The sequence below is a fragment of the Mytilus edulis genome, chromosome 2, assembly GCF_963676685.1.
Source record: "Mytilus edulis chromosome 2, xbMytEdul2.2, whole genome shotgun sequence".
In the NCBI taxonomy this organism is placed as follows: Eukaryota; Metazoa; Mollusca; class Bivalvia; order Mytilida; family Mytilidae; genus Mytilus; species Mytilus edulis.
In genome coordinates this window covers 2,800,841-2,818,250 of record NC_092345.1, presented here as the reverse complement: position 1 = coordinate 2,818,250, position 17,410 = coordinate 2,800,841, and the positions used below count along the sequence as shown (strand labels likewise).

The following is a 17,410-nucleotide window of genomic DNA, read 5'->3' as shown; positions in this document are numbered from 1 at the left end:
TTTCGTGAATTTAAACGTGTCTCTGCAGGTCTTTTATAGTTTAAATAATTCTATTGTTCAAAATGACAAAATGATCAGACAAAAGTTTTACAACTTAGTAACATCTTCTCCAAAACAAAACAAAATATAATATTACACATTAATTAATGAACACATCAAATATTTCATACTAACAAATAATTCAAGAATAAAGACATGAAAACAAAAGGAAACTTTTTGAAGCGAATCAATGGATTTTAATTGAGTGCATCTTTTTACAGTATAAATAAGACACAACCACACCGAATAGTTAGTAAAAGTGGGACGAAAGATACCAAAGGGACAGTCAAACTCATAAATCGAAAATAAACTGACAACGCCATGGCTAAAAATGAAAAAGACGAACAATAGTACACATGACACAACATAGAAAACTAAAGAAAAAACAACACGAACCCCATGAAAAACTAGGGGGGGATTTCAGGTGCTCCGGAAGGGTAAGCAGATCCTGCCCCACATGTGGCACTCGTCGTGTCGCTTGTTTGATAACAAATCCGTTAAATTGTCTAATTCGGTAGGTCACATTCATGTCGGTAGGTCTTTTGTGCACGTATTTGTGGTCTTCTGGGTTTATTCACATTCAATGATTACATCGGGAGAAGGTTCGTTTGATTTTGCCTAGCAGCTTAATTTCAAAAATGTTTATCTTTGCTATATATCAATGGATTCATTTGGATTTATCACCATAAATTTTTCTGATTTAGCTGAATTTGAATTTGTGCCAGACTTGCGTTTCGTCTACCAAAGAATCATCAGTGACGCTCGAATCCACCTACGAATCATACAACATGAAGAAAAAGTGATATACTTTATGTTACCAATGTGCTTAATATTTGGTTATGTGACACATTCAGTGGTAAAAATAACAGAAATTCAATCATAATTGTTGATGCCTACTATTAATGTCACTTAGGGACTGTGCAATATTAATCTTAGGGTTGTGCCGGTGCAAACATGGACGGGGCACGTACGTTTTTCATGCAAATAACGAGCGGGGCAGACAGACTTTTAAATTCACGAAAAGACAACATTTCTATATTGAATATTCACGTCACAATAGCAGACCGGCGTACTCGTAAACTTAGATGTGCAAATCAATATAAAAATACGGAGATGTAGTATGATTGCCAAAGAGACAACTATCCACCCCATGGAAATTGTATTAAGCTAAATAACTTTGTGGGACACTCCAAAAATAGATGACCTGAACGTTCTTTGGACTTTGTATGTTCATACTTTTTTACATCTTGTAGCTTTAGAAAATGAGCGGTGACCATTCATTTTTATTATCATTTTTGAACATACATCAATATATACTACGTTTAGGCAAATTATGAACAAATTCTATTATTTTTACAACAGACTCACATACCACCGTAAAAAAATACGTTTCTTGACCATTTGTTATGACATAACTGCTACTATTTTCTGCACCAGATGCGCATTTTTTTTGGTGATAGGCAAAAATATTTGAAAATCTGAAACTTATTAAAAAACTCAAGAGACAATAAACAAAAAGAAAAAAGGTGTAGACAAAGCCGTTCATGGAATAAGAGCTTTGCATGAAAGATATATATTCCTTAAACTTATTTATGATTCAGTTTCATCGAAGATATTACATAAATTGAAAAAAAAACATCAAAAGAGGAACTTCCTATATAATTTTAATATGCCACAAAAACCTTCTCAAAACAGATTCTTTTATTATTTCATTCTTCTTTCAGGGCAAAATTCATTGAAACAATTGGCCGTTTCAGAATCTAGAGAATCGTAATTTCATTGGTCGTACCCCAAAATGAAAATATCGTCACGTCATTGGTTGAATTTCCATTGTTTATGACATTTTAACCAATCACGACGTATTGGTGTGCACTTTTAAAAATATTACCCAGGATGCACTAGATTCTGGAACGGCGAATTGAGAGATGGAATCATGACAACAGATGTATACTGCAAACAAAATGACAAACTCATATTTGTTGCTCCCCATTGTTGACATCAAAACCACTTTATGAAAAGCACAACATACAGCATGTGTTACGGAAATAAAATGTAAGATAAGAAATAAAGATTGCGGACGATTGCCAAAACGGGATCAGTGTTGATACCGGATAAGGTGTCATACAATGATACACCATATCCGTCCTTTCTAATAGTTTTTTGGTACAATTGATTCATTTGTCAGAGAGGCGTCATCTCAAACTTATATGTTCTTTACGTCGTAACTACAAAATTCGTCCATGTTCATGAATGTGACCTACCAAATTACTTAATTAATTTATTAATTTATTAAAACCAGACCAAAAAAACCCAGAGCAAATAAAAATGAAATATGATAATCATTTGCAATGCTATGAAGTCAGCTGTAATATTAATTTAGATAAAGATTTTGGCGGGGTTCGTGTCGCTCATTAATTTGTTTGTGTATACTATTGTTTGGGTATTAGTCTTTTGTTTTTTTATTTATGGCGTTTTTGGTTTATTACCAACTGTTGAATCTAAATGTAACTCTGGTATCTTTCGAATCTCTTTAAGCATTAATATGGCAACAGTATATATAATAAAACATACGGTACGGCAAAACCAGTCAAGTGGATTATTACAATTGCGCTTAATTAAACATTGTAAACACCGCTTCATGCTCAAACATTGAGTTGATGATATAAACTTATATTCAAATATCGTAAAATATAAGTAACAAAAACAAAAACAAAAATAAAACTTACTGGAATTCCATGGACACATACCAGGAACCTCATTTCAGTGGTTGTAATTGATGCCGTTTTCCATATTTGTTTTTCGTTCCATGTAGTTGTATTAATGTACCAATTTGTTTTCTTATTGGAACGTTATCACATTTTACAATAATTGGAATTCAAATCTTACTATACGGTATTGATCTTGATTTTTGTTGAAAGCCGTACAAGGATCTATAAATTATGGTTAATTGTTTCATTTGCATTTATACAAACACTCTTTATTTTTCAATCATTTAGATTGTGAGCGAGTGGGCTGAGTTCACACATAAAAGCTTGCATCAAAGGATTTTCTACAAGTGAAAGGTTGAGCTACAAGTAGCTATGACACCATGTTTAATCCATCATTTTCCTACATAAGGAAATGCAGGTACCAAGTCAGAAATAATACAGTTATTTCCATTCATTTGATGTATTCATAGTGTTGTAAAATTGTACAGTTTTGCCTAACCGATTACTCAGATAAGTCTTATACCGATTAACCGGTTAACCGGTACTTTAAGTTGACATTTGAGGGCGTTATAAAAAATACCCTACACATGTACGTTTTCATAATACAACGAATTGAAGTTTGTACATTATCATTATAAGGTTGGTCTGTGAGAATTTCTGTCGAGGTTTAACATTTTATAATCATTTACACCCACAGGGACTCGAAACAAAGACATATTGATGCCAACGTTTAAAACGTTAATAAATGTAACACAAATAGAAAGGAAATACGAAAAAAAGATTGAAAAAAAATTAGATATTTTTACCGTATCTACAATGTCGTTTATAATAACTTCAGCTTAAAAAAAAATAAAAACCATCTTGATCTCGTCGAATTAAAAAGGTCTGAAACCGATGATTCTTTCGTTTTCTCTTGATGTCTCAGAAATTATGTGGAATGTTTCAATTTGAAAGGATAAAACCTGTTACTCGCACTTGTAGGCGTGCTTTAGCTGGTCCCTCAAACAAAAATTTATACTAGATCAGTAATGATAGACGTCATACTTAACTTAGAAATATATATATGAACTAAAATTAAAAATAATTCAAGTAAACATTAATTACAATCACGTTGATTTGCCTTTCATAATTTTTTAGTTGACATTTCGTTTAAAGTATGACAGAGCCTTGCACGATGGAGGTTGCACTTTCAGATGTAGGTCTGCGCAATATTAGATCAAAAATAAGATAATGAAGTAAATTGTAAGATTTGATCGGATTACTGATATAAAAAGTAAAATCACAAAAATTGAACTTCGAGGGAAATTGAATCGGCAAGTCCCTAATCAAATGGAAAAATCAAATGACAAAACAAATCAAACGAATGGACAACAACTGTCATATTTCTGGCTTGGTACAGGCATTTTCAAATGTAGAAAATGGTGAATTGGACCGGGTTTTATAGCGATAAACCTCTCACCTGTACGACAATTGCATCAAATTCCATTATATTGACAATGATGCATGAACAAAATGTCACAAAAAACATAAAAACAACACGGACCCCACCAAAAATTACTGTTTAAAAAAACATGTTTACTAATTATGTTTACTTGAGAAGTTGTATAAGTTCTAATTAATTTTATGGATTAACACTATCAATCAATATGCTGGACAATTGATTTGTCAAATCAATTACCACGACAATAATTTTTAAATAAAACAGAATTATTTAATAATTTCAATACACATTGATATCAAATCTTTTTAAATTGAAAAATTGAAAAAAAAGTCCACTGAACCGGTGAGTAATTTTGGTATTCAATATTCGATCCTTCCGACGTTTAACCGGTTTACCGTTGACATCACTAGTATTTAAGCTTTTGATTTTGCAATTTGCTAGGGAAGTTCCGATTTCAATTTCCTTGAAGTTCGGTATTTTATTTTATTTTACATACTTATTACTTATTCCAATTTAAAAAAAACTCCAAACACACACTATCCAAACTTTGAAATAAATCATTTTTGTCACATTTTGAACGGGTTTATTTTTGTAAAAACTAAGATAATCGTGACGTGGTTAAACGGGTTCAAGTATACTCTGTATGGTTGCAATCACGCTTACTCATAAAATAATACATAACACACAATACTTACATAATCTTGATTAAAAGAAAGACATTTTCCAATTAATCAATTCACACAGAAGTAAATTCAAACTTATAGTACACATAATGATATGCAAGGAATATAAGGGAAGTGATTACTCATTTTAGAATGATGCATGTTTCATTGAAAAAAATCAAACTTGGCATGTCCTTAACAGATTGGCTATTCATAGATTTTCAACAAAGAATATTTCTCTGACCTGATAACCACAAAGATTTGTTTTCAGAAAGATGTATTATACATAAATGTACAATTTTTATTTTTTGTTAGAATAAAACTTGCGCAAATTGTCATCCAGGTTTGGATAGTACGGACGTTTACTGAAGTAACACATATGAAAGTAAGTATTTTGATTTCGTATAAGAACAAAAAGACATAAGATACCTGGAGAAAAAATAACCAATATCTATTTATAATAGAAAAAAAGAAAAGGACTAATAAAAGTAAAAAAAAAATCTTTATATGAAACTACAGATTAGGCAATATGATGTCATCCAATAATTGGTGATGAGGGTGAACTAAAAAAGGGATGACTTTAATTTCATAAGTTATCTCTCTTGATGCAATAGCAATCTTATAAGCATTAATCTTCTGTTAATGTAATCCAGCAAAGCGCTTTGGACGAATGAAGTTTTTCAAGGAAAACAGTGTAGGAAATGCAAGCATTAGTATACAGCTGAGAAATATATGCGCGAGTGTATCATCAGCGCAGTAGACATTATAAAAAGGAAGATGTGGTATGATTGCCAATGAGACAACTGTCCACAAAAGACCAAAATGTCACAGAAATTAACAACTATAGATCACCGTAAGGCCTTCAACAATGAACAAAGCCCATACCACATAGTTAGCAATAATAGGTCCCGATATGACAATGTAAAACAATTCAAACGAGAAAACTAACGGCCTTATTTATATAAAAAAATTGCTTTGTCTATTTGTCTTTTTGTGAATCTTTCTTACATATGACGTGGCTCTGTACATAAACATCCCATCATTGCGTTATTGTGCATGGTAAATGGTTGTTAATATATTTGTTTGTTTTTATAGTGATTAAGATTATAACACAATGTTGAATACTCTATCCCTTTTTTGACATTTTTAACTATAATAATTGTTAATTTTGGTCACACATCGTTGTCAATATATTGGAATTTGATGCGACTGTCATGCAAGTGAGATGTTTAGCTAGGTGTAAAACCAGGTTCAATCCGGCATTTCTACATAAGGAAATGTCAGGAATTTGACAGTTATTGTCCATAAGTTCAATGTGTTTGAGCTTTTGATTTTGCCATTTGATTAGGGACTTTTCGTTTTTAGTATTTTACTTATATTATTTATAATGTTTTTTTCTCAATCTAAATATTCAAAAAATACAAGAAAGCTTTTTGGATACATGTCATTTAAAACGTAAAATGAATAAAGGAAACAGTGTCTTTTTCATCTTTTTTCATTCATTCAAAATGCTTGATTTTTCCCTACATAAAAATGAAAAAAAAATCTTAATTGAAAATCACAATTACTAACACAAGTCTATATATATATTCTTGTAATTGTTATAAAATACATCAACTAATATAATTAGAAAATTAAACCTTATCTTGATTTATATTCAATTTTTAGATATTTACCTCTGAAATTACTTTTTGTGGCGTCGATACATTCGTATGACAGACACACACTTTGTAATTCTATAAAGCTGTTTTTGTGTACTAAATACATTTTAATTATTCGTTGTTATATTGCTGTTAACATGTCGAAATGTACTATTATATTATTCATTTATGTATTTCTCTGTCTTGTGTGTTTTCGCATTCATTTGTACTGTATTCCCGTCATACAATGTTGTTATTTTAGCGATATATTTAACATTACCATCAAGGTTTGGATAGCCACAACACCAAGTTCAACCCACCATTTATTCTTAATATGTCATTCACCAAGTCAGGAATATGGCAGTTGTTATCTAATAGTTTGTTTGTATGTATGTATGTTGCATTGCCGTTTGTTTTTGTTGCACTTCAGTGTTCTGTTGTTTCAATGTTTTCCTTTTATAGTTGATGTGTTTCCCTCAGTTTCAGTTTGTAACCCGTATTTTTTTATCTCAATCGATTTATGACCTTTGAACAGCGGTATACTACTGTTGCCTTTATTTTCATACAAACAACTGTTATTTAATTTACTGTGTACGGACAAAAGAGGGAAGAAAGATACCAGAGGAACAGTCAAACTCATTAATCGAAAATGTACTGACAACGCCATGGCTAAAATTGAAAAAGACAAACAGACAAACAATAGTACACATGACATAACATAGAAAACTAAAGAATAAGCAACACGAACCCCCCAAAAAACTAGGGGGTGATATCAGGTGCTCCAGAAGGGTAAGCAGATCCTGTTACACATATGGCACCCGTCTTGTTGCTTATTTGGTAACAAATACGGTAAATTCGGTAAATTCGGTAGGTCACATTCATGAAGGAGAGGGGATTGTAGTTACGACGTAAGGAACATATTCGATATCATTTGTGAAATGGTTATTCCATAACGGTCAACCTACTCGTGATGGCGTCCGTAAAATATACGAAGGGGTGATTTCAACTTCACTATTTGGAACTCTTGGTTAAATAGCTTCCTTGTGAGCAGCAACCCTCTATCAAGAAAATCATGATAGGAAATGCAAGCACGGGAATATCGTATCAATTGTATACCCCGTACAAAATAGTTGTGAAAGGTTAAATCATCTACTGTTTCAGTCAATTCAAAATGTGTTTATTTTGAGTTCCTTTTAAAACTAACCAATCGAAGGATTATATCATTTATTTAAAATTCAAGAACTTGCCATCATACTTTTTCCAAGAAATCATAAATATGCATAACAAAATAAAATAATGAGCATGTATAGTAAAACAAATAATAATCTGCTCAATTTATTTTTACAGATGTGCATACCTCACGTGTACGCCGTGATCGTCTTTCTTACCTGTGTCGGCTGCAATTCAATTAATGATTTACAGAATACCCATAACGAAAAATTGTCAAAGTTTCCCTTCCCGAAAACCTTTGCAGAATGTACTGACTTTCTTGTCAAACCGAATACGCCAAAGGATATAGTACAAGCTGTACAGAACCATTGCTTGGATGGCTTCATTTCAATCGACCATACTCACAGTTGGACACAGAACTTGACTATTGACGAACAAAACTATATCAAATCCTTGTTCAGGAAAGTCATACGTGATGCTGATCACTTAGATAAAACAAGACATAAGAGGGACGTTGAATTATTCCCAAGGAGAGTGAGACGTGAAGTAAGAGCTGCACCATACCAAAACTGGGCTGATTTTGCTAGAAATGTTAGACGGCTTAAGTATGAAACGGTAAGTAATGGATACAAATATCTCCCAAAAATGAATTAAGAATCTCAAACACACCGATAACTTATCAATGTTTTATACATATTTCTATAGATTTGAGTCTGTGTGGCGTTCTACACAAGGAATACATTTATGTCCTGTTGTGATTAATAGATTTCTGATGTCTTTGCTTTAATTGACAGTGAACGTTTGATACTGCAGAGTGTCCAAATTAAACAATATTATAAATCGAGTGTGTTTGGGGTAAATATAAATTAGACAGCACCACAATTAAGAAAATATAGCAAAAGATAGCTAGAGGGGTACATACAGTCTACAACAAAATCTTCACCAAAACTGTTTAATTTGGCGGCATGATTTTTTGAAGGTCTTATTCTAAATAGATATGTTAATTAAAATAAATGGATAATATAAAAAAGAAGATGTGGTATGATTGCTAATAAGACAACTGTCCACAAGAGACCAAACTGATACAGACATTAACAACTATAGGTCACCGTACGGCCTTCAACAATGAGCAAAGCCCATAACGCATAGTCAGCTATAAAAGGCCCCGATAAGACAATGTTAAACAATTCAAACGAGAAAACTAACGGCCTTATTTATATATATATGCCAAATAGAGTACGAAGTTGAAGAGCATTGAGGACCAACAATTCCTAAAAATTTTGCCAAATACAGCTAAGGTTATCTATTCCTGAGGTAGAAAAGCCTAAGTATTTCAAAAATTCAGAGTTTTGTTAACAGTTAATTTATTATTATGAACATATCAATGTTAACTCAAGTCAACACAAAAGTGCTGACTGCTTGGCTGGTGATACCCTCAGGGAAATAAATCTCCACCAGCAGTGGCATCGACCCAGTTTTATAAATAAACTTATCGTATATATCAGGACTAAAATTTTACACTTACGCCAGACGCGCTTTTCGTCTACAAAAGACTCACCAGTGACGCTCGAATAAAAAAAATGTTTAAAATGCCAAATAAAATACAAAGTTGAAGGCCATTGAGGACAAAAAATTCCTACAAGTTTTGCCAAATACAGCTAAGGTAATAAAATACTATTCACATATTATAGATTGACAAGAATGGAAGAAGTAAATATAATGTCCTTGCAGATATTCACGGAATTGCTGTAGCTAGTGCTCATTTCGGACCAAACTTTTTACCATGGCACCGACTTTACTTGATATTGTAAGTATTTTTTCATATTTTATAGAGTGCATGTGCATCCTCGGTTATGGTCACTCTCCACCGTTGTGAACGAGAACAGAATTGATTGTTTTTTGTTGATGTTTAACTTATGAAAACATTTTTTCTGTTTAAATCTATATTCCATTTTCTTCAGTTTTTGCCCAAAACACAAAAAGGGCAACCATTTCAAATGTTGTCATTAAAGATAAAAAAAAAACTTCCGATAAGTAGTCTCCTGGCGATTTTGAACATTTGGAGTTAATTGGTATATAATATTTTGCTGGTAATTATCGCTATTCAAAATGTCAATCTATATATTACATTTTTTCAAATATTAAGCAAAAGCCCAAAGATTTGAATAAATCATCATACATCGACACTAACTCGATTTCTGTCATTTAACTTATTTGAAGATCTTGTCTTGATGATCATTTAAGATATTTATAGTTCTTAAGGTAAAGGAAAAGCACTAAAAATACATAAAAATTGTTTTTTAAGAGCATTAGTTCCAATAACGAGTCATCGGTCGATTTTTATTTTAGCTGATTTTAGATTTCCAAGTATCTTTTATAATATCGTAATTTGAGATAGGTCGTCTGACAAGTAAATAAACAAGGGGAAGAACTCTGACAAGTAAATAAAAAGGGGAAGAACTCTGACAAGTAAATAAACAAGGGGAAGAACTCAACATTCTAAACCTTTATTCTTCGTTTGATTTTCTATTTTTTTGTTAGTTGGACACAAAAAGAACTAATGTTAAGCATATAATACTCGAAGAATCAGAGATATATCTGTTGAACATACAATTCTAAATGAAAATAAAGGCAATAGTAGTATACCAGTGTTCAAAAGTCATAAATCGATTTAGAGAAAATAAATTGGGGTTACAAACTAAAACCTAGAGAAACGCATATGATTTGCAAAGTTTGTACATCATATATGATTTATCAATACTCGGCGTACAAATAACAAAATATATGGATACACAAGCGTATATATATGATGTAAAAACACAAAAAAAACCACCCAAACCAAACGAGCAATCTTCAATAAATCATGTGTTTTTGTAAGTGGCATGATCACTCATCTTACCTTCAAATCAGGATAAAGAAATTATTCACTAAATCTTTCATAAGGAGTCTTAAACTATCTGGGACATATTGCAAGTTCTGATCTAACGATGCTATGTCTGAGGGAAATGGGTAATATTCCTTTGAAGTTTCTACTGATCGAATGTCACTTTTGATTAGCTTTACAGCTGCTAAAATAATAGCTTGTTTCTCATCTTCAGAATTTGGATGCTTTGGTCGATGTTAAAAGTTTTGTAGAATGGTTGTTGCATTATCTCTAAGTGTAACAATACTACTTTTCCCGGATATATCTGTGATAAGAATATTATCTTTAAAATGGTTGTTAAGTTTTTTCTTCAAATAAACAGAACTGTAGGCTTGCTCTCCACATGAATCATTCATCTTATCAACGAGTTCCTTAATTGTGATTTGTTCATCATCATGATTTTTTAGGTATTCAACAATGTTTAAGAAATAATCCTCATAAGCTGCTGGCCTACCCCTACTGCTGTTTTCTTTTTTCTTGGGTGAAGGTGAAAAGGCTAAAGGGATCTTTTTGTTTGTCCTGAAATTCACGCTGCATGCTTGATGGTACAGCGCATCTGCAGCATGCGGATCACTAATTGATTGAAGTCTTCCTTGGATTTCTGATGCCCATTCATCGTCACGTTCATTGCATAAAGGAAAAAGCTGTTCTTAATAACGGAACATTCCAAGGGCTAAGTATAAAATCAAAGTTAGAATTGGTTAGTTAAATAGTTCTTTTAAGCGCCAACACCAGATATTCAAGCAGACATCTTACAATAACATGTTTTATTAAATTGCATTTTCAGTGGGTTTTAATCTATCCTTCTTCTCAGGACTAATTGTACGTGTTGTGAACAGTATTTTATTTCGATTCAGATCTGTTTGTTTTATTTTCTTTTGTTTCTTAACATCCCATCAGATATTATGTATCGTACGTCGGGTTATTTTTTATGGGTTGTAATTTTCTATTATTTCAACGGTCATTTTGAAAAGACCACACTATAGTTTATTCCCATAAATTGATTATTTTATAAAATTATGAATTAAAGTTTCCTAAACAATCATCATCAACATTTTATGGTGATAAATGCAGTCTTCAAGTTGAACATTCTGAAAAAAGAAAAAAAATGTTATTTATTATTTGTTTTATTTAATAATTATAGGATTTTATCTTATTTTCTTCAAATTCATTTAGTTTATACTTATATTTCATGTAAATAGTAATAACACAATTACTCCTTTTAAATGTTGCCGTTCTGTTTTTTTTATCGATAAACGTTAAATGCTTGGATTAATGTCCCGATTGGCTTTCCATAGATTTTTTTTTTTGTTACAAGACGTCTTACAGAAATGTGTTTCATTTAACCATGAGCAGTCATTGGCGGAGAATTTGTTCAGCCTAATATTATTTACGATGTATCAATACAATTAATCAACTTTTTAACTGTAAACAATACTGTAAATCGTAAGTGAGCGTTTTCAAACGTGAATTTGATGACGTCATTTATCTTTTCTTGTTTTTGTAAATATGGGCAAAATTCACTACTCATACGGGTTTTTTGTACCAATTCTCGTATTTATATAGTAACTTATCTTTTATAAATATTCTTAGTCAGTCTGTATTCACTAAACTCGTCAGAACATCGCCCAGAATCAACCAAAACAAAATGTTCATCTATTACGATTATTCCCCTTTGTATGTATGGCGGCCCTCTTACGGGTCTGAGCGAAAAATATTCTGTTGCAATTTGTTTAAGGTTTATCCTAGATTGACAGGACTACAATATATTTGTCTAAAGATATTATTCTCTAATGCTAAAGTTGTTGAAAAAAAATTATTCATTAATTAACGACAATAATTCCTGTAAGATTCAACTGATGGTTGAAGTCGCATGATATTTTGAGAGATCCTAGATATATTATGTTTTACCTATAAGTTTTTCTGTTCACAATATCGGTTTATGTGTTAAATTTTTCAAGATGATTTGCATAATTCCAGTTAATTGTTATTTTTTTCAATCTTGTAATATAATTTTGATTTTTTTGTCTATCTTTTATACTTTTTTGTAAAATAAAATTCACAGACATTGGTATAAAAAAAGTATTTTATGACAACATCTATCTGTCAGGGCTTGCCTGATAATGTTTTTAGAAATACAAAGTTGGTTGGCTTGCTAAGTTTTCGGCTTACACCAGTCAAATTTAACTATCGTTTAGTTTTGTTTTAAGAAATATGACATTTGCCTGTATTTTACCCTAGCCATGATGGTCATGTTTTCTTGATGTTGGGGACTCGACACACACCTGTGTGGTTTATTCCAATGTCATTATTATATAGATTACTCATTACTATTAAGATTTATAATTATCTTTATCAGATTGGAATCAGCACTTGGCACACCTCTTACTTATTGGGATTCCACCATTGATCATGAAATAGAAGATGGTACACAGTCAATTCTATGGACTGCAAAGTATTTTGGTAATGGATTTGGGATGGTGAAAACTGGTCCATTTGCCAATTTTGACACCCCTCTAGGAAAACTTTATCGAAATATTGGTAGTGATGGTGGCTTGTTTAGCAAATCTGGAGTCAATATAATTTTGTCACGATCAAGATTTCAACAAATTTCTGAACCATTTGCTGATACCGGTGCTTCACTCGAGGGACAACATAACAGTAAACATATTTGGGTTGATGGTGTTCTAAATAACTTAGGAGAAAGTCCCCATGACCCAGTCTTTTTCTGTCTTCATACTTTTGTCGACTATATCTGGGAACTGTTTAGAAAACAACAAATTATGCAAGGTATTGATCCCACTACCGATTACATTTTAGCACCAACTGATCCAAGAACTAGTTTTCAAAATACAACCGATGTATCTGTAGGGCTGAGAGGATATTACAACATTGATGGTTATACTAAACGAATAGCAGACATGGTTCAGTACCAGCCTCATCCAGAATGTCCAACATGTGCAGGTAGTCAAGATTTGTATTGTGACCAGAGTAAAGGACTATGTCTTACCAGACTTAGGAACCCAAACGAGTATGCTGGACAACAGGTAGAGGCTGTGAATATGGCAAATAGCAATAAAATGAACAATAATGGACCGAATAATGGACCATTTCCGATCTACGGGAGAGACATTCGTGTTCGTATGGATTCAGTTACCGTAGATTATAGTAACATATCGGTAACTGCTAGCTTGGAAAGGTTCCCATCAAGGATTGCTGGTACCGATGTAATTGCAAACTCTCCATTGAGTTTAGGTAATGAACAAAGAATCAACGATAATATTAGACTTGTAAGACCAAAATTTCAACGTTTTATCTCGTCTATTCAAAATCAAGGTCCTAGATTAGCTTTCCAAGATACTGCTTCTACCAATATAAATCTCGAAGGAAGACCAGTGAACTTAAATGACCATCAACCAAAATATCAGAACTATTGAATATATAGAAACATGTTATTTCTGAAGGGTTTCAGTAAACATGAATAAAACACATAATCTTGTATTATCATTATTCTTTTATATCCCTATATATAGTTATTTGTTTTAAAATGGTATTGTCTTTAAAAAAAGCCAACTCTGGACGATACGAATTTTAAGTGAAATTTTATTCAAGGCATAAGATAACAACACATGTCAAGTCATTATTTATCCCGATTAAAATGCACCCTAAAATTGTCAAAACATCAAATTATTTGATAGTAAATAAACTCATCATATGTGCTGTTTCGTTAACAAAAGACTCACGAGTGACGTTCGAATAAAAAAAATGCCTAAAAAAGTATGAAGTTGAAAAGCATTAAGGACCAAAAAATCCAAAAATACCTAAAACTTTGCAAAAACGGCTTTTTTAGTTCTTTTTTGTACATACATACGGCCGTTAGTTTTCTCGTTTGAATTGTTTTACATTGGGCCTTTTATAGCTGACTATGCGGTATGGGCATTTGTTCATTGTTGATGGCCGTACGGTGACCTATAGATGTTACTGTGTGTGTCATTTTGGTCTCTTGTGGAGAGTTGTCTCATTTGAAATCATACTACATCTTCCTTTTTTATATGTAATCTATTCCTGGGGTAGAAAAGTCTACGTATTTCAAAATTCAAAGTTTTGTAAACAGCAGCGTGTGTTTTTACTAGAGTGTGTTTCGTCTACACAAGACTTATCAGTGACGCTCGAATCCAAAAAAATTTAAAGGCCAAATTAAGACGAAGTTAAAGAGCGTTGAGGACCAAAAATTGTTAAATGTTTTGCCAAATACAGCAAAGGTAATCTATACCTGAGGAAACAAGTATTTGAAAAATTCAAAACTTTGTAAACAGTTAAACTGGTAATGGTTTTCATCCGTTAATTACCTAAGGCCAACTAAAATTAATTAGTAGATTTTCATCCAAATTTTTGAAAATAATGGGGCGGGTGGGAGGATTTTATTTTTTAAATTTTATTTCATATGAAACCCTTTTGTGACGAGTTCTTCATATATGCAAGTGTAATAATAAGCTTATATCATGTATACACAAGTATGAGGAATCTTACATAATATTTCAAATCCTTAAATAAATATATTTAATTGCGGCTTTAAAAACATAACAACAAAAACGTGTGAGAAATACTCTCTTCAGTTAGACTACATGTACCTACACAAAATGTATTTTGGTTTCTAAACAATGGTTTGTATTACCATAAAATGAAGCAAATGCATTGGTATGCAACACAATTATTATGAGTACAGAATAAAATGAAAACTCAGAGAGTGTTGAAAATAATAGGGTTGGTACTTTATATGCAAGATGAAAATATAATTACATGCATCATGTAAAACATGAACTTAATAATAAAAAAAAAAGTTGTTGTTTAATGAGTCTTTTTGGGTGTATTGGGACATTTGCTATTTGTCAACATAAAAAGACAGCCATGGGTAACATCAAAGGTCTTGCATAAATAAAATGCGTATGTTACTCGACTTTTTAAATTCAATAAACGGTCATAAATCTGACAAGTTCGTGCTTGTGTTTCAATATCTATAATTCAGTCATGTTTTCTGTATCAATAGTTTCCACGAATCTTGTGCTTTGGGTATCATTTACAGTTTAAATTTCCTGAGACAAAGTCATTGCATAAATGAAAAAGTCCGCAGTTTTCTAATCACAAAAATTTGTGACATACCGCGATTTGCAGTCTTGGAAACAGCGTTTTTCTCGTAACACCAATATTTCATGTCATTCTCGTTATCAATCTTTACTCTCGGAAAATGATGTTATCATCATAGAGCAGCGGAAAGGTCGACTTAATCATTTTGGTTAGATTTACTCGAGGTACAAAACCGAAAATTGAAACAGGAAGCATTGAATGAAACGAAATTTTAACAGTTACCGGTAACGGGAATGAACAAAATCCGGAAATCGTAAATTTTATAAAATAAAAAAATTCGGGGCGGGGCGATTTCAGAGGGGCGGGCGGGGATGAAAATCTATCAATTAATTTTAATTGGCCTAATGCTCCAACACTATTTAGGTTGATTCAATATTTAATATTTACTTAATGCAACCAGTTCTTTCGGTGCAGATGATTAATATTATTGATAAAAAATATAGCATACTGAACATAAAATGACATTTCGACATGCAACATGGCTACTAAGATTGTTTCAAAGGTTAGTTCACGCTCAATGTAAGTAACACTCATGGAACAAATGCTTTTACTGAAGTTCACCATCAGATGTAATATGACTGTGTGATTCAAAATCAGCAAAATATTGACACTGATGTAATTTTACCTTGTGTTGACAGTTTATCTTTTCTGAAAGAGAACGAATATGCATTCCTACCTCCGAAGTGGACCTTTTGTTTGCTGTTTTAGCTTTCAAAATATCATTGCGCCTATAAAAACCAGTAGGATTGTATCACAATTAAGCTGATCTGATGACAGTGGGGCGTAGAAACTCATCAAAGATATCCGGTTGATGATTTGATACGTCAGACTTTCGTGTTGTCGGCAAAACACGCCTTAGTGGCGACTGCACTTTGTGGTCTTTTTCCAGTTTGTTGATCTTATCTCGTTGTTTATTTTTTGGCTATTCAAAACTTTTCCCTATTTATGAAATATTCAGGACAAAATTCACAGAAAAAAAAACACAAAAATCGGTAGAGATAATCAGTTAAGGGTTATATTCCCTGTATTTGCATCAAAGGATAACATATTTAGTTCTTTTTAGGACGCCAAGTGATGGCATTAGGTCAAATTGTCTCCCTTGGTCTAGGTGAGATAAAAGGTAAAAAAAAGAGAAATCTTCGTCCTTATCTTCATCATTTGATTTCAACATTTTGTCTAGATAAAAAGCACAATCGTAAATAACATAGGGACAGTTAATCTCATAGATTGAAAAATAAATGATAAAACCATGGCTAAAAAATAAAAAAAAGACAAACAGACAAATAATAGTACACAGGACACAACATAGGAAAACTAAAGACTAAGCAACACGAACAACATCATAAACTGGGGATGATCTCAGGTGCCCCGGAAGGGTAAGCAGATCCTGCTCCAAATGCAGCACCCGTAGTGTTATTTATGTTATTACAAATCCGGTAAATAGTCTTATTCGGTAGGTCACATTCGTGAAACGGGAAGGGTATTGTAGTTAAGACATAAGGAAAAAGTAAAATCACAAAAATACTGTACTTAGAGGAAAATAAATTCGGAAAGTCCATAATCACATGGCAAAATCAAAAAACAAAACGCATAAAAAACTAATGGACAAGAACTGTCATATTCCTGACTTGGTACATGCATTTTAAAATGTAGAAAATGGTGGATTAAACCTGGTTTTATAG

The 17,410-nt window shown here is 32.2% G+C and overlaps 1 protein-coding gene across 1 annotated transcript; it reads left to right on the top strand.

Annotated features, from left to right (window-relative positions):
* Positions 1 to 5,097: 5,097 nt before the first annotated feature.
* Positions 5,098 to 14,082, top strand: LOC139511237 (tyrosinase-like protein 1). The gene is made up of 4 exons (XM_071297824.1): positions 5,098 to 5,235; positions 7,838 to 8,275; positions 9,352 to 9,467; positions 12,943 to 14,082. Exons 1-4 carry the CDS (start codon positions 5,230 to 5,232, stop codon positions 14,018 to 14,020), a joined length of 1,638 nt encoding a protein of 545 aa, XP_071153925.1. The 5' UTR covers positions 5,098 to 5,229; the 3' UTR covers positions 14,021 to 14,082.
* Positions 14,083 to 17,410: the final 3,328 nt, after the last annotated feature.

Excerpts from the sequence above, each read along its gene's own strand:
- LOC139511237 (XM_071297824.1), top strand. Across the intron at positions 8,276-9,351 it reads GACGGCTTAAGTATGAAACG|ATTGACAAGAATGGAAGAAG; the intron begins GTAAGTAATGGA and ends CACATATTATAG. Across the intron at positions 9,468-12,942 it reads CACCGACTTTACTTGATATT|ATTGGAATCAGCACTTGGCA; the intron begins GTAAGTATTTTT and ends TATCTTTATCAG.